This window comes from Telopea speciosissima, chromosome 1 (assembly GCF_018873765.1).
Source record: "Telopea speciosissima isolate NSW1024214 ecotype Mountain lineage chromosome 1, Tspe_v1, whole genome shotgun sequence".
NCBI lineage: Eukaryota > Viridiplantae > Streptophyta > Magnoliopsida > Proteales > Proteaceae > Telopea > Telopea speciosissima.
Window position 1 is genome coordinate 29100325 of NC_057916.1, and position 27037 is coordinate 29127361.

At 38.3% G+C, this 27037-nt stretch overlaps 1 protein-coding gene across 3 annotated transcripts in view; it reads right to left on the reverse strand.

The window, feature by feature from the left end:
• Window positions 1-320: 320 nt before the first annotated feature.
• LOC122668061 (serine/threonine protein phosphatase 2A regulatory subunit B''beta-like) overlaps window positions 321-27037 on the reverse strand; it is a 36802-nt gene continuing 10085 nt past the window's right edge. For 2 of the 3 annotated variants that reach the window (XM_043864626.1, XM_043864610.1), the window contains exons 7-14: window positions 23484-23625; window positions 18721-18868; window positions 18471-18580; window positions 14227-14383; window positions 14007-14132; window positions 13721-13874; window positions 11039-11049; window positions 321-907 (exon numbers count right to left, since the gene is read on the reverse strand). In XM_043864626.1, the coding sequence (XP_043720561.1) occupies window positions 13731-13874; window positions 14007-14132; window positions 14227-14383; window positions 18471-18580; window positions 18721-18868; window positions 23484-23625 (827 nt within the window). In that variant the 3' untranslated portion in view covers window positions 321-907; window positions 11039-11049; window positions 13721-13730. The remainder of the gene's footprint in view (window positions 908-11038; window positions 11050-13720; window positions 13875-14006; window positions 14133-14226; window positions 14384-18470; window positions 18581-18720; window positions 18869-23483; window positions 23626-27037) is intronic. The other variant, XM_043864618.1, reaches the window with a different exon arrangement.

Genomic DNA, 27037 nt, shown 5'->3' on the forward strand with positions numbered 1-27037 from the left:
TTCAATGAGCCCACAATTCAAATTGTTAGCTTTTCTTAGATAGATATAGACCAAGAGAGTTAGCCCAAGCCCTAAGAGAGCGTTAAGGGGTATTTACTATGCTGCACATGGACGGGCAGGCATCAAAAAGAAACTATCGATATCAGTTGGATCAACCTTGAAGTGTAACATGGTTGCAACTTTCTCGAGAGATCACCAGGGCATTGATATAAAATAAGAGGGAAACAATGGCAAAAGGAGAGATCACATGTTCTTCATTATTATCATATAACTGGTTTTAGATCAAAAAATGAATTTTATTAGATAACAGCAAAACGAAATAGCATTTCAACAAGATATTCTCTGAAAACAAAAGATCCAAGGTTTCTTCCACCGTTTACCCGGTAAAGAAAGATAACATCTAAGGTGAAGAAAAACCCAGCAGACAAAGGACCAAAAATGTACCATCGGGCCCAAATAGCATGTACCCATGAAGCTACGCCTGCTCAAACTTACCACAATGGATACGTTGGAAGGACAAATGCAACAAGACTAAATTGAACAGATTTCCTTATGAAGGAAGAAGTAAACCTGACTGATAATATTCTGAAACATTATAGGTACCTGGACGATGATTACATCACTTGTAAGCAACCACCCCTCCTTCCCCAGGGAAGCAGCTGGCATTTCCAAACAAACTCAATCCCTGCGGCACTCTACAGTGCCTGCTCACTTCATTTGCATTATGGCAAAATTGTTGCCTGCCAGAAAAATAAGCACATCTGAGACATATTTCACATGGCCACGCAGAAAATTTACTGCCTATAAGGGTGGATGTAGCGGTTAAGTCGTCTGTTCAGAGGATTCTCATGTCACGAGTGTTTCTTCATTCAATGGCCCAGGTTCACGTAAAAGCATCCAGAGCTTTCTGTAAAAGCATTTCCAAAAGATTTAAATAAAGTTTCAAAAGGATAACGAGAAACAAAATAATAAAAAAAATATTCCTGTATGATAAAAACATACGACGATATTTGATGTAGAATGTCCCCTGTTCCTTCAGCATTTACATTCATATCCCCATTTTCCAAACAATGAACAAACCAGCAAGTAATCATAAAATCAGAGACAGCCCAACCATAACTACAAAATGACACCTGATAACAAGCCATGACCCTGAAACAGCCTTATAGCAGAACAATAAAACAAAACAGCTGTAAGTAGATCAGAACCTGACTAATCAAATAACAGAGCCAAAGAGGAAGAGGATGGAAGATCGAGAGAGGGAGGAAGACTGTGCAATAGATCAGAATAATCTACCGCCAGCCAGCACTATTATTTATATCAGATAAAGATTACAATAAAAAAAACACACAACTCTTAGTTAGCTAATCCTAATCACAACAATACCTAGTTACAATTGTAAACTATAATGAACTTGGACAGAAAAATATACCATCGGATTGTAAACTATAATGAACTTGGACAGAAAAACACACCATCCATCCGATGGTATAGAGGTCTATGGACACCCATAGATCTCCAACTGATACATACATACTTTAACACTCCCCCTCAAGTAGGAGTAAATATATCTCCCACACCCAGTTTGGAACAACCATCAACAAATGCAGGTCAAAGCAGCGCCTTTATAAACATATCACCAAGTTGATTGTTGGAGTTGACGAACGGAGTTGAAATAAGCTTCTACATGACAACATTTCTCACAAAATGGCAATCAACATCAATGTGCTTGGTTCTTTCAGGAAGCAATATAGATTACAGCCAGATTATCAGTTATCACAATAAATCTTTATTGGTTGAGGAACTGAGAACCCCAACTCTTGTAGGAGAGACTTCTATCACATCAACTCAGCAATAGTATGAGCTATAGCTCTATACTCAACTTCTGCACTTGACCTAGCCACAATAGTCGGCTTCTTACTCCTCCAAGAAACAAGATTACCACCAACAAAAGTACAATTTCAAGTAGTTGACCTACGATCGTTGGCAGCACCAGCCCAATCAACATCAGAGTACCCTACAATATCAGTGTGGCATGACGACGATAAATAAGAGTCATAAGACTTTTGCCAGGAGCACTCTTTAAGAATTAAGATACTTCAGAATAAGACACACAGCATCCCAATGAGCACGTTTAGGATTCTCCATAAATTGACTGATGACTCCAACAACAAAGGAAATATCTAGACGAGAAACAGTCAGATAAATAAGTTTCCCAACAAATCATCTGTATTGATGTTTATCCTCAAAATTTCACCATCACACACCCCAAGTTTCAGATTTGGATCCATAGGATTGTCAATAGGTTTACAGCCTAACATACTTGTTTCAGACAAAAAGTCCGGAGACAGACTGACACCTTTCTTGCAACGAACAACTTCAATCCCCAGAAAATATATGAGGACTCCCAAATCATTTATCTGAAAATGCTTTCTTGCCACTGCTTTGAGGATTCAAAGAGCACCTTAGAACTAACACCGGACCAAAAACTGGACCCCATCTAAGGCCTGATTCTACAGCTACTTAAAAATCACTATTTTTTGGGTTTTCTCAATTCCAGAAATTTTGTTTTTCAAATTAATTTTAATCCAGCAGTTGGATTATTTAATTACTTCCGGGGTTTGATTTAGATTATTGAATCAAAATTTCAGACCAATCCATTGGCCGGATTGAATTTAATTTCAGTTTTCCATCTCAGGGATATCCACCCGTGAGGCCGTGACACTGTTTTCTAAATTACATCCAAACCACTCATTGGACCATTCCCATCTTTTGAATGGTTCTTATTCTTCCTATTGGCTATTGTTTCTTAGAGTTTGGTGATAATCTGAGAGGTTTTTTGACTTTCAGTCAAATTTGGGGTTTTCTATCCGAGTGGGATTTGTCTTGGGATCTTTTTCTTTCAACCCTTGACCAAAATAATTACCTGAAATTATGAATGTCATCAACATACACAACTAGGATCACAACTTTGTCCCCCCCCCCCAACAACGTACGAAAACAAAGTGATCAAAGAAGCACCGAGTGAACCAATATCCACGAATAACTTTATTAAAGCTATCAAACCAAGCACGTGGAGACTATTTCAGCCCATACATAGCATTGTGAAGACGGCATATATCTTGGACGCATTCTCCTCCTGAGCAACATACCCGAAAGGTTGCTCCATATAAACCTCTTCCTCAAGCTCACCATGAAGAAAGACATTTTTAATATCTAGCTAAAACATAGGGCAATAAAGACTCACGATCAAGGAGACAAGAACCCGTATAGAATTAAGATGCGCCACTAGAAAAAAAGTCTCAAACTAATCAACACCATAAGTTTGAGTAAAGCCTTTAGCAACCAAACAAGCTTTAAAGCGCGACCCATCAGGATGATATTTAACTGTGTACGCCCGACGACACCTCACAAGCTCCTTTCCCGAGGGTAATTCAATAAGAGTCCAAGTCCGACGTCCAGCAGAGCATCCATCTCAACATCCATAACCTATTTCCAACAAGGTACAATAAGGCGTCCTAATACTTAGTGCGAATAGACATGGTAGGTAGAGACAAGGCAAAATTGTGAAGTAAATGTGGAAGATGAGAAGCGGTAACAAATTGAGACACAGGATAAGCAACTTAGACTGTTGAATATAAGCAAAAGTACCTTTACGGAGAGCAATGGGCAAGTCAGGGGATGGAGGATCCCCACCCAAAGTGTCTGATGAAGTAGAGAGTAGTTGGGATGGAGCAATTGAGGTCGTGGACTTGGGACGACAATTGTATATCTATAATTGTTTGGCTGGAGCACTATCAAAATGAGAGTCAATAAAGGGAACAAAGACTGAAAGTGGTGGAGGTGTTAGGACCATAGTTGTCAAGGCGTCGCCTAGGCACCACCTAGGCGTCAAAGCGGTTTTATTGGGGCCTAGGCGACCTCCGCCTTGTTGCAAGGCACCTTACATTGGTTTTTATTGGTATCGAACCCGGTATTGGCCCTTATTTATACCAAATATCATTTATGTAAATGTTTTTTATATTTGGTATTTCATTTACTTAAGATATTATTCATAATTAAGCAAATACCCCCTATTTGAATCCAATAAAAATAGTTAAAAAATAAAATTCCAAAAGGATAAAAAATGAACCTCCCCCCAGTTGAAGAACAAAAACTGGATTTTCGACGGTAGGTCAAATTTTCAACTTTCTAATGCTGGGGTTTTTCTCAAATCTAAAAATTCTATAAATCTTAATATGGTAAAACATTGCTAAAAACCAAAAGTGCGGCAAAAAAAATATTTTCATTCAGTGCGATTTTGACAGCATTTACGCATACCAAATAAGGTTTGACCGGAACATAACTTCTTCAATATAAATCAGATTTAAGAAATTTTGGATTTGTTGGAAAGCTGGTTTTGTGCTCTACCTATTACTAAAAGTTTCATGAAAAAATAAAATCATCTCACTAGTCAAACTTCTTAGAGAATAAGAACATTTCTCTAAATCGAGAACAATTTAATTACTTATAGATAAGATCATATTTTCTAAGAACAGTATAAACCAAATGTGAGACTAGTATAAACCAAATGTATGTTTGATTGTTTCAAACTTCCAATAGCTTACTTCTTCAGTTCTGTTGTCTTTTAGTTCTATGTTGATTTTTTATGACTTGATGTGGGTTAATATTGATTTTTGATGACTTGATGTGACTTCATGTGGCTTAATATTGATTTTTTATTATATAAGGTATATTGTAGCATACTAAATAATGTTAGAAAAGAAGGAAATAAAAAAAATAACACTTGGGAGTGCCTTGGTCGCCTAGGTGACGCCTAGGCGGGCACCTTGTCGCCTAAGCGCTTAGACACCCCTCCAACGCCTTGGGTCGATTCGCCGCCTTGACAACTATGGTTAGGACATTATCATCCATCTAACGACTCTCAGCAAAGTGTGTAGATTCAAAGAAAGTCACATCCTTACTGAAAAAATATTGACAAGTAATGGAATCATAATATCTATAACCTTTTTGAATGCTAGCATAGCCTAGAACGAAGACAGAGTATATGCTGTGTAACTTTAGTGACATCGAGAACTGGCGAGATCTCGCCGAGTTTCTCGGTTTTTGGAAAAATCGAGAAGAGATTGCATGCGAGTCTCAAAAGTGCAATATCTCGACGATGCCGAGATCTCGGATCTCGGTTTCGACCCTTTTTTTACCCCACCTACCACTTAAATACCTTACCTAACTTGCCAAAACTCGACATATCTCGGCGAGATCTCGAATCTCAGGTTGACCCAAAGTTGAGGCTTCGAGTTGGGAAAAAAAAATGCACCAACTCGACGAGATCTCGACTCGTCTCGGTTTTTCCAAGAGCCGAGTTGGTACCGAGACCCGAGTTTTAGTACCTTGATTAGGACAGAAAATTGAGATGGTGAAAATTGATGAGGGAGATTCTGCAAAGTGATTATTTTAGGTATTTAGGCTCAATCATAAATAAAGGTGATATAGAAGATGATGTTTCACAGAGAATTAAAATAGGATGGATGAAGTGGAGAGGTGTGTTTGGAGTGTTGTGTGATCGACATATTCCTTTAATGCTAAAGAAAAAATTTATAGGACAGTCATGGGCTATGATGTATGGTGTAGACTGTTGGACAATTAAGAAGCGTCATATAGATAAATTAAGTGTAGCGAAGACGAGGATGTTGAGATGGATGTGTGGCAAAACTAGGAAGGATAAGATAAGGAATGACCATATTAGAGCAGATTTGGGTGTAGTCCCAATATGTGCTAAGCTACAAGAAAGTCATTTGAGGTGGCATGGCCATATCCAACAAAGGCCTTGGGATGCTCCAGTAGGATGGAGTGACTTCATTCAGATTGAAGAAACTAAAAGAGCTAGGGGCAAACTTAAAATACACTACGAGAAATAGCGAGGAAAGATACGCATAACTTAGGCCTTGCATCAAGTATGACCTTGAATAGAGCAGATTGGACGGCAAGGACCCATTTAGCCGACCCCATTTAGTGGGACAAGGCTGAGTTGTTGTTGTTGTACAATGTAAGTACATCAGAATTTGAATAATCAAATAACAGAGCCACAGAGGAAGAAAGGAGAGGGACGAAGACTGATAGATCAGAATAATCTACCACCAGCCAGCACAATTATTTTTATCAGATTAAGATTACTATCAGAAAAGAAACACAACTCTTATCTTAGGTAGCAAATCCTAATCACAACAGGAAACAATACCTAGTTACAACAGGAAACTATAACGAACTTAGACCAAAAAACACACCATCCATCCCACGGTATAGAGGTCTATGGCTCCGATACATACTCTAACAACAGCAATTCATTCTCCCATTGTGTAATAATCTCATCATTAAATGGACACAACTATAACTGAGATTCAAGAGAGGCTGAGACAAGTCAACATTAAAGGAAGCTCCAGATCTGTTAGAACCCTTCAATAACCATATTAACCCAACCTAATGATACTGACAGAAGAATAGGGTAACTCAAATCAAAGTAACAATACTTTCCATACCCTTATCTGAAGAATAGTGAAACTTCATGTTATTTTCCAGAAGACACTATACATTAATGTTTCATGTTCTTTTCTATATTAATGCCCAACCATTTTTTTCCATGATAGCTTCCAAAACTCTGTAGATTCTTGGAGACTTCTTGATTCTATTTTCTTTATACATGTCTGTTTGACTAAGTGAAAATCTATGGCAGATGGCGACCAAAATAGAACACCAAGAATCTATACTTACATATTGCATATTTCATATTTCATAAATGGACTAGAACACCAGAACCTGACAAGTCCATTATGTGGGAGTATGAAAATCAATGAAGCTTCCCATTCGATATAAAGCCAAAGGGAACCAGAATTGCTATATTCATCCCTCATAGAGACATTCAATTCAAGGAAGGAAGCAATGAGAAGTTGAAAAAAGAATGTAGTGGAAACCGAAAGAATAAAGAGCTTAAATGATGCACATCAGACACAAGGATTCAGCTATACTCAACCCCCCCCCCCCCCCAACAAAAATATTCAGGAGGTCATGAGAAGTTGAAAAAAGAATGTGGCAGAAACCAAAAGAATAAAGAGATTACTGATGCACATCAGACACAAGAATTCAGCTATATCATAGACCATTTCCTTTGGGTATAGGAATTCATTAGGGGAGGTAATTCTTGACATGCCACAGCTATATCCTATTCTATTTATTTTGGGCATAGAAAATAAATAGGGAAGGTAATTCATGCCATTTAATTGTTCTCTTACTCACCTGCTCAAGAACAATGTGAACTAGTCATATGATTTATTCTGAAGTCTCTATACTTACCTTCTCTATCAATCGGAAGTTGGATTGTTTTCAGATTATGTTACCCCAGAAGGGTCATAGTTAGTAGTTATAATTACTGTGTTTGAACTTCAGAAATTCAATCGAAATAATGGAGGTAATTTACCACAATTAATTCTGTTGTTTATAGCTATTTTGCTACTGCTGTTTCTGTTTCTTTTCCTGCTGTTATTTAACTGATCCGATTCTTGAGTGGACTACTTTCTTCTACCTGATTATGCAAACTGAGAACTGATTCTTCTGAGATGGGACCCACATAAATTTATAGAAATACAGATGGCTTGGAAATGTTTCTATTGCTGAGCTCTCGGGGTTGGAGCTTTCTTTTATTTCAGAATTTTCGTTGCACTATTTCATCCTTTATTGATCATGCTAATTGGTCTTTTCCTCCAGTTTCATCGCTTTTTTTTTCAGAATATTTTTGCATTTACTGCTGAGATTCCCCTTACCACGTTGCTAGAGGAAGATAAGCGTATTTGGAAGTTCTCTCAATCTGGGAAATTTTCTGTTAAATCAACCTGGAATGGGATTCGGAACAAAGCCTTGAAGCCTCCATGGTTTCTCATAAAAAGGGCTCCTCTAGCCTCAAGATGTAACTTGTGCTTGCGGGCACCTGAAACCTTAAATGATATTTTTTTGGAGTGCACCAATTCAAGGAAGGTTTGGCAGCTTTTCTCAGACATTTTAAAGTTGCTTGGCCTAACTTTGTTTGTATCAATAAGTTTCTTACCTGTAGGAATAGGAAATCGGTAGTGGTGCTTCTTAGATGGATTTGGCTATCACGCTTTGTATTGATTCCTATGTATATATGAGCTGAAAGGAATTTGAGAAGATTTGAAGAAAAATGTAGGGACTCAAGAGCGGTCACGGAAGCTATAGAGCATGATATTCGAGATGCTAGTTCTTTGATGTCTTGCAAAATTAGTTCGGCAGATGACTTTGTAATCTCAAGGCAAGTGGGAACAAATTTCTCTTCTCCACCTCCTGTAAGAACTTTGGAAGTTAAATGGTGTAAACCAGATTTAGAGTGGTTAGGTTACCCAGGACATGCGGGTGCAGGAGGAATTTTTAGGAATTCAAATGGCACCTCTGAGTGGAGTTTTTCTCATTATCCGGGTGCTCAAAAAAATTTTGTCGCTGAATTTTCAGCCCTATTTATCAGTTTAAAGTTGGAAAATAATAACGGCTTTTCTCATTTGTGGATTGAATGTGACTACAGTGCAATGCTTATATATTTCCAAATCAGTCCCCAATACTTAGTTTTTTTTCAACAGCAATGATTATATTGTAAGCAGTTCCTTTCCTCTATATCATGGAAAATCACCCATTGATACAAGAAAGTAAATATAGTGGCAGACTCTTTACCAAAGAAAAGTGTTGAATTACAAGATTCTTTCAATTGGTCCACTCATCCTCCTTGTGTGCAAAATGATATTATCAGGGATTTTGAAGAGAGATCTAGGTTTCGGTTTGAGTCTTTAATGTAGTTTTAGATTGGCAAGAGATCAACTAGAAGCCAATAACCAGGATCTGCTATGAACTAGGTAATTCGGCTAGGTCAAAATAAGTGAAAATTGTGAAACTAGGGTTAGGGTTTGATGGGACCTAGAGTGTGATGGAAGGATTAGGTCAAGTTGATGTATGGGAGTCTATCAGTGTAGGTTACGTTAAGTTTTAATGGTGGAAAGTGTGTTGGAATGAATTGGCAAAGGGTTAAGTTTAGGGTTTTGGGTTTTTTAAAAGACAAAGAAGATGGAATCTAGGGTTTAGAGTGGTCAAAAGTGGACCAAACTTGGATCGAGTTTCCCAATAGGTGAGGGGAGAATTCGATCCAAATATGGAAGGGTTTTGACAGCTGGTTAGGTATGGACGGATTTAGGTGATGCAGCTCCAAGTAGGAAGAAGAAGAAGAAGAAGAAGTCCTAAACTTAGGGCTTAAGTAGGGAGCCATAGGTTAGGTTTTTGCTTGCATTTTCCATACTTAGTTTATTTTCTGTTTTTTAAATTGAACCGGTTTAAATTGGTTGCATCCAATTGGTTCAGTTGGTCTGATTTAAGTAGGGCTGTAAATGGATAACCGAAAATCCGAATTCGATCCGCATCCGTATCAGTTTAGGGGCATTCGCATTCGATTAGAGATATCTGGAAAAAAATCCGAATACTCCGATAAAAATCCGAATCCAAATACTTAAATATAAAAAATTAAGTAAATAACAATCTTGAGGGTTTTTTAAGATTCAACAGGTTCTAGAATATGAAGAAAAGAGAATCATGATCTAAAACTATGGATTGAGAGTAAATTGTATCCACTAGGGGGAGGAAGGTTCGGGTTACACAAGGCAGAGGTGTAAACGAATGGTCGAAAATCCGAATTTGATCCGCATCCAAATCCATCCGAATCCGTTTACAGGTATCCGTATTCGACCAGGAAATATCCGAATCCGATTACATCTGATCCGTATCGGAGCCGAATCCGATCCGTTTACAGGCATAGATTTAAGTAAAGTGCGGTCTTGGAAAAAATTAAAAACAGAAGGGGGAATTTAGGTTTGGGTGTATGGAAGGTTAAAAGAAGAATGGTAGGGGTTGGGTATGATTTAAACTTACTTTAGTTGCAGATTTTTCTTGGCAGCAGCTTGCTTGATTGTAAAACTTGAATAAAAATCAAAATGTGAACTAAAACTTGAATGAAATCTTCAAAGAATTACCCGGGCTTCAAACTGCAAGGTGTCGATTGGATCAAACACCAATCCCACCAGCCTTGATCAAACACAAGACAAGCTTCAAGAAGAAGAAGAGCAGCAAAAAGCTTTTCATAATCAAAATTCGTGTCCAATACTTGCCCCCCTTACAACCATAGTTGTCATGGTGTCGCCATGGCGTCATATCGCTGGAGAAGTGGGCATATCGACCACCGATATGGATGATGTAAGAATATCGACCGATATGGCCTCCATGTCGTCACCATGGCGCCGCCATGGATGCCATAACACGACATATGGCCATATCGGGCGACATGGTTGTTTCAAATTATAAAACTTGATTTTTTAACAATAAATTTTTTTAACCATTTTTTATTTTAATGATTTTTCCTTGACACAAAAAAAATTAAAAAAAATCAAACAGAAAACACTATACACTATTGACTAATACACAATCACATATTCACATCACCAAATTTTTTTTTTTATTTAGATGGGTTGTTTATTAGCTTTATTCATTCAATATAAATTACGTTCTTGTAATTGTTTTTTTGTTTTGTTAATTTTGTAGTCACTTTTATATAAATAATATCGCAACTCTCATGATTTTTCAACTTCATCATCAGCAAGACTATTGCTATCAATTATTTGATAATCCTTGATTTCATATACACTAATGGATATTACACTTTCATGAATTAAACCATAGTAGATTAGTAGTACATTTTCATGTTAATTTTTTATGTTATAGGGTATATATTATACTATACTAAATGACATTAAAAATAGAGAAAATAAAAAATAAAACATGGTCGGTTGCCATGGCGGACGACATGTCGATATATCGACATGATACCCCTCCACCGACTTGGATCACCGTAACGACGTGACAACTATGCTTACAACCTAATATAAAAGACTCAAAAATAGACTCCTACATTAAAAAGGAAAAGATTAACCCTATCCTTAACCTATTATGTAACTTAAACTGACTAAGAAACTAAAATAGATTCTAAACAAAGTCCTAGTCCAGCACTCCAGCTCCACTAAACACTTAAAAAAAAACTACTAAAATCACTTAAATTGAACTATCGGTTGAACCGGTTCAATTTATGAACAAAAACACCAAAATAAAACTAAGTATGGAACTAAAACAACTAATCCCGTATGCAACCCTATTACCGATACTTTAGGTCCATAAAAGTGACCTATTACATAGAAAACCCATGGGACCAAAGGCCCAACATGTATAGAACCCTACCCTAGACTTATTCCTAATAAAACAAACCTATTTCAGTGATGAATCTGCATCACCCTTGATATCTTCAATCCAGGCTGTGTGCTAGATTGCTTCTTTTTGACTTGATGACTCATTGACTCTGCTGATGGCCATGCCGAAGGTGGATCCTTGAGTCTTTTTTGGTTGTCTTGTGCTCTGCTAAGGTGGAGTCACAAGACAACTCTGTATTTTCTCCGTCTGGGAATGCCTGGACATTAAATCCTGTACATCTTTTTTGATATTAATATACTTTTGCGACCTTTAGCAAAAAAAAAAAAAGAGTACTGATTCTTCTCTGTTCATGCAACTAAGTTGGGTTCTTTATATGTTTGGTAGTTCGTTATAAATGTCTAAGGCATTGAACTATTTTAATTATTGGATAACCAGATGTTCATCCATTACTTCTATAACATAGTTTCCATCAAGCAAAACCTATTCCTCAATAAAAGATTGCCCACCACATCACAAGAACCATTGCCTATTTCTTTCTTTATCCAAAAAAGCTGATGTAAAGAAAGTTCACAACAGAATCATTGTAGATTTAAAATATTAAGGCAACAACCTAGGGTCAGTTCATTAAATCTCCAAATTGCAGCACCTACACCTAGCCGAATACTTGTAGCTATCGGAGTCAGTCCATTTCTCACCTGGCAGAATACTTGTACCTCTCTCTAACTGATTGACTCTAGTCTGTAGAGAACTGTTGGATACCTTATCCGACATCAGTTAGTACTTTACCCAACATCAGTTAGTACTCTATTTCCTTTTGCTAGTGCATCATATCCATAAGCTCTACACCGCATGCCAGGACAGCTCAAAACAAAGGTCCTAGCAGGACTCCAAACACTTGGTATGACCCTCCTTATCAAATGCGTATGATGTTCCAAACATGGAACTAAACCTCGATCGAAACTGACCGAAATCTCCGAGTTGAATCGGTTTCGGGACTGGCCGAAATGAAACCCAGGGTTGAAACCCAGTGTCGAAACCTCGAAACGAGATCCAGCACGTCTCGGTTTCAGGCATGACCTAAACCGGTCTCGACACTGAGATTTAGAACCTTGGTTCCAAGTTGAACCTCCTTATCAAATGCTTATGATGTTCCAAGTTAATGTCAGCAAAGCAATCTAGCAACTAACATTTCTATATAGTACACTCCTCCCTCGCCCCCCCCCCCCCCGGCCACCAGGAAAAAAAAAACATATACATGAATTTATGGCAGAGGACCACCTACTAATGCATTAAGACTTTATTCATCTTTCACACATCTATCTTTTATTTTCTTATTGTTGGACTATATTGGCCAGAATACAGTGGGGGATATTCTGGACTTTTTACTGTTTTATTCTTGTTTCTATTATGTGGGTTTAGTCCCACATTGCTTACTTGTAATTCTGTCCTCTATTCTCCATAATATAAATAAAGAGCTTGGGGTGATCATTAATCATCCAAGCCTTATTCTCTAATTCATATCTGTTAACACTTATTTTCATTTAACAAAAGTAAAGGACCAAACATACTTTAATATTCTCATATTGCCAAACCAGTGGCCTAAGATTTCTACATATTGAGATGCTGGCCACCTGTGGCCACACTTGGTAAACTGGGAAAGTAACTCCAAACAAGACAACATTTTCTTTGGCTTACTGACCACCTGCACACACCTATCAGTTTATTTATTTTCTGCCCTTTCTTTAGTTAATAATAACAACAACTCAGGCTAAGTAAAATTATTTATCTGAGTGCCAAAGTTAGGTACTGGTACTTCTTGTCTGTTACCCGGACAGAAGAAAGGTTAAAACTCTTCAGTCTTTTTGGGTAAAACAAAGAATACAACATGGGTGTAGCAAAGATCACATTTCTTGGATTCTCATTGGCTTGAACAAACTGCCAGACATAATATGGCTCATAGTAATTCCAGTTATCATGCCCGTGTGTGTAACGGTAAGGTTGCTCCATTGTGACCAAGTGGTCACGGGTTTGAGTCTGGAAACAGCCTCTTTGCGAAAGCAGGGGTAAGGCTGCGTATGTTATGACCTCCCCAGACCCCACAGTGGCGGGAGCCTCGTGCACTGAGTACACCCTTTTATGCCTGTGTGTGATTAAATATGCCAAATCACATCTTAAGAAGATACTTTTGAACACGGTGGACTCTAGATGAAAAACCAGTGAGACCGACAAACCATCTTTTGCAGAGATTACTCTCTATTTAAATACCAATATCTGGTCCTACACAGTATACACTCATAATCATGGGATAACAAAGATACCAAATAATTTGAGAAATGAAGTCTTGGAAAACATCAACTGTCAAGAAAAGTAGCAAGGAGCAACACTGAACATCAATATCCAACAGTGCAAGGAACCCACTTACCTAGTTGGACTCAGAAAGGAGCTTCAAGTGACGACTCATCCCAAACTTCTGCACTTCCATTGGAGGCATCCTCACCATCTTCTTCCATTGAAAGCCTTATATATTCTCTATGGGCAAAGCGGTCCCACTCTGTCAAAGTTGGATCCTCACGTTCCTGTGGGCAACAAAACCAAACTTCGGAGGTCATTAAAACTGAGCTACTAATATCCCACTGCTCACACAACTACTGATTCTCCTCAGATTTTGATCACACAATGCATGGTAATAAATGAAACATTGCACACACCTGACGAATAAGAAATGGATCACGAGTTTCAAAGGCCATGAACTTATTAAGATTGAAAAGGATGTTGAAAACGTTTCCAGAAAGTTTGCAGCCCTTTAAGTCACGCAATGTAAAATAACTCTCATTCTGCAAGCAAAAAAAGTGTTTGTAATGGACTCACCTCTATCTAAAGCAAAAGAAAGGAAGACCCAAAACAACCAGGTAAGAAACAAAATGCAACCTCTGGCCCAATCATGTCGACCATTTGGCACAAAATATCCTCAAAAAGCACAGGTTCTTGGGCCATACATTCCATCCGATGCAACTGTTCCTCATAAAAGAACTGCATTTCATTGGGAGTGAGAACTCCATTCCCATCCAAATCTATACACTTGAACCTGAAAGAAATCCAAGGATAATTATAGTTATTTTATGAAGTGAATGAGGAAAAGAATGCAATATAACAAAAAACTGTAAAACAGAAATCACTTTGCCATTTTTTAAGCAAATCCCAGTGAGCCTTAGTAAATACTAGTCTCATTCATCTACAAAAATCAACAACAATAATATCAGAAAAGGGCCCCTGTCACTAACTTGTCATGCATAGGTAGCTAAATATCACTGGTTTTTTTCTTCTTTCAGATGAATTGCTCTCTCATGAAACATTTAGCTTGTTGCTAGTGTCTATGTACTCAAATATCTAAGAGGAACAAAAACACCCAGACAGTATATCTGTTGAATAAAGGTTCTACTTAAACAGGCATTCATCTTATTAACATTTGGATTCAAAAAGTAACACCATAATGAAGAAATAATAGTAATAATTATACGGGACTATCCTTTCATCAATAAATAAATAGACTGCTACTAATCATATATATACATACATATATAGTTGGAAGTGGTTTTCCTTGTCAGGCAGATAAGGAAGAGATTCATTATATGGTAGCATATTTGCAAGATGGAAAATCTGTTGGTCCTCAAACTTTATGGACAACTGTCGTCCAAAATGAAGTTTAAAAATGTGATTACCCTCTAGTCCTTCAAAAGAAATGTTTATTTCAAGTTTGTCAAAACAGTGAATTGATGTCTGGGCACCTGAGCATCTAAAGGCAAAGCAAACTGTGTCAAAAATTAACAAAATATTTGTGTCCTCAGGGGTCAAAGACTCAAAATATGGAGCAATTTTGAGCAAAATTTGTCAAATCAAACTTAGGTGAAGTGTCAAACATTGTTGACTAGTTGATGCCTAAATTGTCAACTAGCAACACGTCACTGACTAGTCATGCCTAGGAAACTAGCTAGCAAGGAGTGCTCATATGCATGAGTGGTAAGTCCATGGCCCAAAATGCTCATCAAAGTGATGCTTGATAAAAATGGTGAATTTTCATTCAACAGAAAAAATCTAATTGGATAATTTTCTTCCACCCACCCCAGGAAACAAGGATATGCCAAATCGACAACTTGACCAAATTAATTGCATGATAAATTATACATATAAGACCTATGTTAGACTTGGATCGGCGCTAAACCCAAGTCCCTTGGTGTATGTTTTTTGCTGATAATTATTGTTTTGGTGGATGAGACAAAAGCAGTGAATAACGCCAAGTTGGAGGTTTGCAGATCTACCTTGGAATCAAAAGGTCTTGAAATAAGTAGAACTAAGACAGAGAAAGTTATTGAAGCCCGTTTGAGAAGAGAGGCTCGTATCTATGAAATTTTGGAAGCATAAAGCTAATGAATCACACTATAAACCTTTGGGAGAAGAAGGTTATTGAAGCCCATTTGAGAAGAGAGGCTCATATATCGGTGAACCAATTTGGCTTTGTCAGGTAGATCCACAACAGAAGCTATCTACTTATTGAGAAGGCTCATGGAAAGATATAGAGATAGCAAGAAGGATCTCCATGTGGTCTTTATTGACCTGGAAAAAGCCTATGACCCTAGTTACATCAGGGATCAGCCTTAAGCCCTTACCTATTTGCTCCTATCATGGACGACCTAACCAAAGCATTCAAGATGAGGTTCCGTGGTGTATGCTCTTTGCCGATGATATTGTTTTTGTGGATGAGACAAAAGCAAGGATTAACACTAAGTTGAGCTATGGAAAGCTACCTTGAAAACAAGAGACTTTAGGATTATCAGAACGAAGACAGAGTATATAATGTGTAATTTTAGTCACACTATGATGGACACTAACATGGTGCAAATTGAGGAAAGAAAGATACCACAAAGTAACTATTTTAGATATCTGGGGTCAATCATAAATAAAGAAGGTGACATAGAGGATGATGTTTCACAAAGAATTAAAGTAGGATGGATGAAGAAGAGAGGTGCATCCGGAGTGCTGTGTGACCGACGTATTCCTTTAAAGCTTAAAGGAAAGTTCTATAGAACTATTGTACAACCGGCTATGATGTATGGGGCAAAATGTTGGGCAGTTAAGAAGTGTCATATTGAGAAGCTATGTGTAGCAAAGATGTGGATGTTAAGATGGATGTGCGGAAAAACTAGGAAGGATAAAGTAAGGAATGAATGTTTTAGAGCTGACTTGGGAGTTGCCTCAATCAATGATAAGCTTTGAGAGAGTCCTTTGAGGTGGTATGGTAATGTTCAATGGAGACCTAGGGACGCCCCAGTAAGGAGTGATATGATCCTGATTGAAGGAGCTAAAAGAGCTAGGGCAGGCCTAAAATGACCAGAGGAGTAGTAGTGAGGAAGCACATGCATTGTCTAGGTCTTGTACCAAGTATGACCTCGGATAGAGCCTATTGGAGGGCAAGGATCCATGTACCAAACCCCATTTATTTAAGATTCTCCTGACTCGTTGAGCTGTGCTTCTTTCCTCTTACTTTAATCTTTCAATTTTCGTTTTATTCTCCTTCTTTCCTTTATCATTTTCCATTTTTCTTTTCTCATCTATTTTCCCATCCCTCTTTTCCCCATCTTTCCCTACTTTGTTTTGTTTGGATCTATGTCGCTAACCCCATTACGTTGGGATAAGGCTGAGTTTGTTGTTGTTGTTTAAGACGGAGTATATGGTATGTAACTTTAGCCACACTAGGATAGCTAATGAAGTGGTGAATATTGAGGAGAAGGAGATCCCCCAAAGTGATTATTTTAGATATCTGGGCTCGATAGTTCATAAAGAAGACAATATAGGGGATGATGTGGCCCAGAGGATTAAAGTAGGATGGATGAAGTGGAGAGATGCGTCTGGAGTGCTGTGTGATCGCCGTATCCCTTTAAAGCTTAAAGGAAAATTCTATAGGACTGTCATACGTCCAGCTATGATGTATGGCACGGAATGTTGGACAGTTAAGAAGCGTCATATTGATAAACACAGTGTAGCCAAGATGAGGATGTTGAGATGGATGTGCGGCAAGACTAGGAAGGACAAAGTAAGGAATGACCACATCAAAGCTGAATTGGGTATAGCCCCGATCCAAAATAAGCTACGTGAGAGTCGTTTGAGGTGGCACAACCATGTCCAACAAAGGCCTAGAGACACCCCAGGACGGAGGAGTGATTTGATTAAAATTGAAGGCTCTAAAAAACCAGAGGTAGGCCTAAAATAACCATAGGAGAAGTTGTAAGGAAAAACATGCATAGCTTAGGCCGCCTCGTTTCATGTATGATGTCGAATAAAAATGATTGGAGAGCAAGGATCCATGTGGCCGACCCCATTTAGTTAGAATAAGGCTATGTTGTTGTTGTTGTTGTTGTTGTGTTCATTTTCTTTTGCTTTATCTTTATTATCTTGTCTTTGATAGGATCCATGTAGCCGATCCCAAAAAAAGCTGAGTTGTTTTAGATTTTTCCATACAACAATCTATTATTCTATGCAAGTCCCATAACAACAGCCCGTGCAGATCCAGTCTCACACTTAAACAACTCCAAGGCGAATTGATTGGTACCAATAAAGTCAAGGAGATTTAAACCTTGTTTGCATTATCACACTTGCATCCTACATTATGATTACAGGACACACCTCAGGCTTACACCCTATAATATCACATACAGATAATAACATCAAAATCCTTGGCATATATTATTTGGTTTGTACCAGAAAAATTATGCTTTTAATCCAAACTCTACTTCGCTCCTACGATATAGAACCTATTGCATGAAAACATTCAAGTCCAGAACTCATGATTCCACAAAAGAACTCTCTTAAAGACACAAGAAGAGAAGATCATCAATTTATAATAATCACAGCACTTGCAAGCACGAGTTCTAAAACTGAAAACATGTAAAATCCCATTAAGATAGCAAAAGCACCATGACAAGCCAAAGTCTTCTATTAGTCCCTAATCCCATTCAAAAAAATTGTTTAATGTATATCAAACATGGAACCTAACATTTACCAACCAACAAAGCACAGACAACTACAAAGTTGACTATCATGACAAAACAACATAATGACAACAATGGGAATTACCAGTCTTTATTTTCGCAAAAGGAAAGTGGGGGTGTCTAACATACCAATACTCAAGGCTAGGCTCAGATGATTTATCCTCCTCTGACAGCATAAAATAAACAAAATCTTCATACCCCATTTTCCCCTCAACCTTGCTTGTGAACTTTCTTGGAATCTAGGATAAGTCGAGCATAAAGAGGACCAACCCAGAAAAATAGAAGCAAAAAAACTTTAGTTGATATTATACAAAGTCCTCTTTCAATACAAGAAAGATCATTTATTTTGGACACAAAAAAGAAAATGACAGATACAAACCTGTGAGAAAATTCGATCAACGATCCTGTAGGTAAGAGCATGGTTACCATATCTAATAAGATTCTCCTTGTCAATCAAGAAATCATGATCTGTATCCAGCTCCCAAAACTTGCAATAAATCACATAGAAGTGTTCGTATGAGAAGTACCTGCAGAAAAAAGGCACGTGTCACAAGAAGCCTCTTTACACTGTCTGAAAAATTGAAGGATAGTACACTTCTCAAAACAGGAAATGAGTTTCACTTTGGCATAATAAAAATCTCTAGCAAAGGGGAAAGGAACGTAATCAGGTATAATTTCTGCTTTCACAGTGTCCTAGGAGGGGTAGATTGAAATGGTCCTAACCCCCTACAAAGGAGAAGCAATAACCAGTATCTATCAACGACCAACATTTTTTCTCCTTTCAGTCAATTGGGATTTGACAATATTCCAGTGAATGGTCCTAACCCCTACAAAGGAGAAACAATAACCAGTATCTATCAACGACCAGCATATTTTCTCCTTTCAGTCAACTGGGATTTGACAATATTCCACTGAATACACCAATTTCCAATGCACCACAGGGCATCAAATATTATTTCAGCACATCCCATAGCCATGGTATAACATAGAGGATGGAAGATGCAGAAAAATAGTGTTCTAAAATTGGATTGGACTAGCAAGTCATACTAGATTGAATCATAACCAGCAACCTTCCAAGTTCGATTTCCAGCTTTTGTTAGAACTAGCTAGCTGATCGCAAAACAAAACTAAATTCCATTTGAATTTATCTGGTCCAATTGAAAACTATGTTTTGAAACTACTGGTTTTCAATTACTCCTCAAACACAGCCCGTTCAACCCATGAAGGATGCAAATTCATCTACAACAAAATAAAACTCATTACAATTTTCTGTTCTATTGAGGAGCGCAAACTCATACTTGTTTTAAAGAATCTGATTTATTGATAAGATTAAATCATGTCTGCAGATGATCGGCCAACAAAAGAAAACAAGATCTGGTTTCCATGTCTAACAAGCAACATGTTCACTGCATTCCCAGAACACTGAATTGAATAATGAATAACAGAAAACAGTAAAAGAAAATTTGTTTACCACAAACAGATCAAAGGTTTGCTCACTACACCATAGGATAAGAGTTCGATTCATTTCTCCACGAGTACACAATGATTTTTCTTCAATCCACCAAAATTCATAACAGTATACAACCTATTTATAAAGACTAATTTGACTCACTTCAGACTTCCTTAATTAACTAAACAAGTGCCCCTTTGAGTTATCTAAACAGAATCTCATTAGAAAACCTAATAAAACAAAACTTGACTCTCAAAACACCTAAAGGCATTACCCAACATAACCTAATCTAATTAATCAGCCAGGCCCATCAATTAAAGACTCTAAAAATTGCAGACTTCGTAACAACCCCCCCTCCTCCCCGGCAAAGATGAAATACTTGGACTATGTAATTGAAGACAATTACAATAGACAATGCAGGAGCTAAGTGAGACAACTAGGTTGCTGTTTTAGTTGGTCTCTCTCTTATCCAGTGAGGGTATAAAGTATTATGGGTTCTTTTGCAGTCTGCAAACCTCAATAGGTGAAGTAGCAATTAGAAAACTGAAGGTATAGAGGAAATAACCTGCATGAGGAGCCCAGAGGTACTTTAAGATTCCAGAAGAAGCAACCTTGTTCGGTGAATTCCAGGCCAGTTCTACATGGGAGGGGGGCTTGTACACAACTTGGAAGTTCAGAGGTTTTTTTCTTTGATATTGTGGTTTATGGCTTTATGCAAACACTGGAGCTCTTCCTTTACAGAAAGGACAGAGACTCTTCATCTTCCCTTGTCTCATTCATCTATCTGAAGGTTTCAGTCTATATTTCTCAACCAAGTTAGTGATTATTTGATTACCCAACATCTTTTCTCTCTCTTGCACTTGTTCTTTGCTGTAACTTCAGGTTTTGCTTTGGAATTAGTTGGCATCAATAGAATGCATTTGGGGAGGGGAAAAAAGGCCTACCTCGTATATGACTCAAACAAACTCTACTATAACCTATGTCAGCACTTGTCCATAGGTATGTGAATCATAAGATAGTCCAGCATTAAAGTGTAAATTTTTTAAAATGGGGGGGGGGGGGGGAATGGTCAACTCCTGAACCCTTAATTTTTTTCCCCAGCTCACTTAAACTCCCTAATGCACCTCAGTTTCTGACTCGTCTGTGTCCATCTATTGACCACAGTTCAAGGTCCCACTTAAAAGACCTATACAAACAAAAGTAAGTATTCAAATATTGTTAGGTACAGAAATGGAACAAAAGGTATAAAATGGAGTGGCAAATAGCCATGTAAAACTAATCCCAAACTTTAGTCACAGCATTATCTTTAGATGTTAATCTAGATAGAAAAGCTAATGCCAACCTGGTTGTGAAGAGTCGACCATGCCCTTTGGCTGGACTCAGGCTCATATGGCCAGTGACAAATTGCCACTGCGTCTCTGCCAAATTACCAATTCATTTGCTTATCTATGACTAAATGTGCTACAAACATTAGAGCTTCATTAGCTGGGAAAGTATTAATAAGACATGCTTATGTGTTGTCAACTATCACTATGTACCCAATAGATTTCATAACATAATATTGTTGTAATATTCAGTTCAAAGGTTGAAAATAAATTCATATGCAAATGTCCTGTATTGAGTTCTTTTCCAGCATAGAAGTAATATTTTATTTTTATGCAACGTAAGCGCCCAAAAAAAAATAAAGTTTCCTCGCTGTTTCCCAAATTCTTCTTGATGAGTAGATCTTTTCCCATGTGTCCATGCATATAAATAATACGTTCATAGCCACCAAGATATACCACAATATCGTTACCTTAATCATGGGTCTATAGGGTAAAATGGCAGGTAGAGCCATGAGAGATTTAACTAGTCATGAGGGGTCCCATAATACAACCTGAAAAATCTCCAAAATGCATGGCAACACAGAACTTGCACACTGGTTGTCCAGAATGAACCATGGCAACAACAAAGCTCTTACATTCCTCTCCCCACCCTTCCACCTGGCTGGACCCACAATCCACTGGGCAATATATGGGAACTTATTCAAGGACTATGGCATATTTGGATGGAACATGGATACAAGTCAAATGAATGTGCCAACTGGAGCTGGCAAAGGAGGCTTCCTCAATGTATCATCTATCTGTAAGGCCTCAACTAATAATGTACTTAGTCCTCTGTTCTTTTCTATATCTTTTAATTATATGTTGTTATTATATTAATATGTTCTGCCACAGGGTTATATCCTACTTGTACAGTTGTACCATTGATGCAGATAAGATGATGGAGGATCTGCTCGTGGTGGGAAAGAAGAATGAGAGAAAAGAGAGAAGAAAGGAAAGAGAAATTGTGGGGGGAGGGGGGGAGAGAGGAGAGAGAGCACACAACTTGATTTTCAAATCAAAACAATTCTACTACCATAATTCCAAATTGTGGGTGAGGTCTAGCCTCTTACATGTATTTATAAAACAGAAAAAAGACATAAAATAGAAGTCTAACCTAAGCTTCCTACTTGACTCAAGCAATGACATAACAAAAGAAATAACACCTTAAATAGATAAATAACCCCTTCCATAAGTAGACTCTTTAGAAAGAGTCCTAAGCTAACTCAAAACTAAAACCTTATCTTCTCTAAACTAAGTCCGACAAATAGGATAAACTTTATCTAACAAGATGACTTCCTAACTAATAGCTAATGGGCCCCAGTCAAGGCATCCAGTTGACTTGGGCACATAGTTGTCATGGCGTCGCCATGGCGTCCTGGCGCTGGAGAGGGTTGCATGGCGACCTACGCCATGGCGACCCTCTTTGATTTCTTTTTCCTGTCTCTCTTTCCCTCTTCGATTTCTTCTTCCTGTCTTCGATTTCTTCTTCCCTCTTCGATTTCTTCTTTCCCTCTTCAATTTCTTTCGATTTCTTCTTTCCCTCTTCGATTTCTTCTTCGATTTCTTCTTCCTGTCTTCTTTCCCTCTTCGATTTCTTTCGATTTCTTCTTTCCCTCTTCGATTTCTTCTTCGATTTCTGAATTTTCTTCTTAAAACTTGAGAAACAATAGAGAAAAAATAAAACATGGCTTGAGTATACATCTATTAACACATTAAAAATAGAGAAAATAAAAAATAAAACATGGTCGACATGCTCGCCATGGCGTTACATGTCGATATATCGACGTGAAACCCCTCCACCGACTTGGATCGCCGTGACGTCGTGACAACTATGCTTGGGCACCTTGGACGCTTGGTCGCCTAGTTGGTGTCGCCTTGATTTTATGCCCTTTCCAACGTCTTGGGTCATCTAGACGCCATGCCAACTATGGGGCCCACTACTAATATTAACTACCTAATTAAAATAATAATTTCATGTAAACCACCCCCCTTTGGACCTAAAATTCGGGCCTTATAAAGAGAATAATACATTGACAGGTTGCCACCTTGGTCCTGGCTTCTTCTCCATGTCAAATGATGCACCAGGAATTTCCTCCTAATGTGAAGCAAACTTTTCGACCATGTTGGCCACTGAATAAAACATTCTATGTCAAGACTCCTTTTGAGGTGGGAAAGTTTTCCAAATTGCAACTAAAAGTGACTTTAACACACACTTCATAGGAGATGATAAGGTGAATTAGAACAGAAGGAATAACATTAAAGGATAACTACATAGTGAATTCTTTTCTAATAGAAACCAATTACCAACTTTTCAGATTGCATGCCTACCTCAGAACTTTATTAATATCCTCTTCCTCATCTGCATGTTGCATTGCAGCAATTAGATTTCCACGTTTCAGCTCCCTGAGAGTAAGATGGCCATTTCCTGATCTATTCACATAGTAAAAGATTCTGTATATGACAGTTTCGGCTGGTCCATTAACAGAACAAATTCAAGTTATAGTCCATCATATATGGTAAATGCATGCTTAATGGTATCAAGGATGAAGAGAACATTTCAAGGTAAAAGCTAACAAAAGATGTCAAGTCACGGGCATCTTATAAAGTTATAACAAAATCATAAACTGCCTGAGTATGTCAAAAGGAACAGTAAAGAGTACACCAAAAACTCAGAGAATGTAACCCATTCTAAGCACTTCGGAAATAATGCTCATACTCATGGGGTCAATAAATAAGGTTGAGGCATCAAAACATAATGCAACTTTTTTCTTAGGACAAACTGTAATTTGGAATTAGACTGTCCCTACTGAAAAGTGAAAACTAGTCGAACAAAATATGATCATCTCCTACCAGGCTACCACAGCAGCGAGTTTTCTATTCATCACCATCAACAGAATAGCAAATTAGTCACAAGGCACCAGAGTTCTATTTCCAGATGCACACAATATAAGGAAAAAAATATTTTGAAGTTTTCTTACCTAGCCAAGCTTGGTTAGGGCACCTTTGATTTAGCCATTCCAGATATTGCACAGACATGGAAGTCTTGATTTAGTAGATGTTGTATAGACATGTAAGTCTATGGATTTAAGTGAAGGGCTGATGAGCCATTCCAGATGTTGCATAGATATGGAAGGCTATGGATTTAACAAATATCTAGTTTTGAAGCTCACTACAAATGAAAAAGAAACCAACTAACAGACTCTCTTAATGAAGATTGAAAAAGCTTTATGCGATAGGCTATTTTTACTACATGCTTCAGTTTCTGGGACGCAAAATAGATATCAAAGTTATTAATAATGAATTGGAAAAACCCAGTCAGTAGACAAACGAGAAAGAAAATAAACAGTATATTGGCGACTATGGCATCCCCAAGCTCCCTGTAATGAATACTCATACCAGACTTAAAACTCCAGTCAACTTAAGAAGTACATTGACCCTTTACACCCAACTATGTTGAACCAAAGTAAACAAAGAAGCAAGCAAGCAACTGTGAGAGCCAAAACACAAACATGTTAACATGAAAGGCATTGGGTCAATGTCCTTAAGCTTCAAAGCCTCCATTAGCACAATGTTATGTTGTCCTGTTTGCAAACTTTGCCTTTGTAACCACCACTGAACTCCTACCTTTCGTTACTGATGTTTTCACATCAAACCCTTCAGGCATCGGACAGAGACTGGTAATATTCAGTATATTATTTTGATATGGCAGAGGCTTATCCTACACCGCAAACGGACATAATCCTTCTTCCAAGACATCAAAATTCATAATTTCAAAAAATAGGCCCACCCAATAACACACGACTCAACAATTGAAAGGAATAGCTAAAAGAACAGGACAAGATGGGCAATAAGAATAAGGACCATCTTGGAACAGAATAAAAAAAAAGGGATAAAAGGGAAAAAGAGAAGGGGCAGGAGTACCTTAGAAAAACAAAATAATATAAGAAGATCATAGAGCAACTGAGAGGTTTTTTGCAACCTCTGGGTGGGAGATAACCAGCAGTAACTGAGAACTCTACGAAGATTGGATCTTCCCCCAAAACGGACTCTGATAGAGCTGAAATTCATAAAGCAACTGAGAGGTTGTTTTCAACCTACCGATGGGAGATAACCAGCAGTAACTCAGAACTCTACGAAGATTGGATCTCCCTCAATAGAACTCCGATAGAGCAGAAATTTTGGGATAATGTCTACCTTCCCCAGCCCTATGAAGTGCAACTAACACTCCAGAGACACAGTACTCGACCCATCAGAACAAACCACCTGAAGTTGTTCCTGGCGGTAGAACAGGAATCACTCTCGGTTGCATGTATGATAACTAAGATCATAGGGCTTTTGGGTTTGGGTCTTAGGGGAATTGAATCGCCTGTGGAAGGACTTCACATACCTAAGATCTGAGAAGGGAAAAGTAAGGGAGGAGAGAGACCGAAATCAAAACAAGGGTAACTGCTAGTACTGCAAGAACAGAATAGGGGTAGAAGAAATAAGGAGGGATAGGGAGGAGAAGGTCTCGCAGGGAAGCATAGCTGTCAAGGCGTCTAGGCGACCCAACACATTGGAGGGGCTCCAAACGCGAGGCGACCAAGGCGCCTGGACGCCTAAGCCTCGCGTGACGTCTTGATAACTATGCAGGGAAGATAGGGAAGAGAGAGAAGGACCGCAAGGAAGAGAAGGGGAAGTTTGCACAGGCCACACAAGCGCTCAAACAAAACCAATATTATTCCATTATCAAATTTCCGTCGTTGGTTAGACTGCTTGCAAATATAAAGAAAAATATAAAAAACTCCTAGTCCCAATCCAAAACCATAATGGAATCAAACTCTGAGACAAAAAATGGAATGGAACTCTACAACTAGTCAACTACGTGGCCGTGTAAAACAAAAGATAAAAATTACTAACATACTACGAGACCCAAGCAGTGTAAAACAAAAGATAAATATAAATCCAAATAAACAAACTACTAATATCCTACTAGACCCAAATCTCAATTCGGGCCTGGTTCTTGGTCGGGGCTCTCAAACAGAATCGGCCAAGTCCAAGGAAGTGCTCATGCATCAATTCCCTTACTGTTGAGAAAAACTCGCCCACGCGTTTTGTAGAACGATGGAAATAAAAGCACACGAACAGGGGCCATCTGCTCCTTGTTTGCAACTGCGAAAAAATCCAATAAATGAAGCTTTGGCGTTGCATCCACATCTAGCACATTTATGGGGGAGAACGAACTTATGATGGGGAATGTCTTTCACGTTACTGGATTTAGTCGTTACTTGATCCACAATCTTCTTGTCTTCCATTGCCGTTATTAGCAGTTCTTGTTGCGGCTGGATTACCGATGCTGCCTCTTTCAGCTTTGAACAAACTTTGTCAGCTAATCCTTAAAAAGGGCATACCCAGTGAACGAGGCTCTCGCCATTGCGGGGTCTGGGGAGGGTCATAATGTACGCAGCCTTACCCCCGCTTCGCGGCGGAGGCTGTTTCCAGAGACTTGAATCCGTGACCACTTGGTCACAGTGGAGCAACCTTACCATTGCACCAAGTTCCACCCTCCTGTCAGCTAATCCTTGATGAACAAATATATGGTGCATGTAAGAAGGCTGTAAGGTGAACAAATTTGTCACAATCAACGACGCCCTTTCTCTCTTCCAACCATTGCCGACCAATTTTGACGATGTGTTCCGAAGAATCAAACACCTCCCGATAAGTACCATCAACATACGGAGAAATTAAAAATTCAACGAAAACATCATCTTCAGATTCAATGATAATTTCGTTAGTCTTTGATAACATCTCTACAATGGACCACGAGATGAAATTGTCGCTTTGCCATCCATCAATGAATAAAATAGCAAGCTTTCCAATGGGCAAGCAAACTCTAGTCTTGA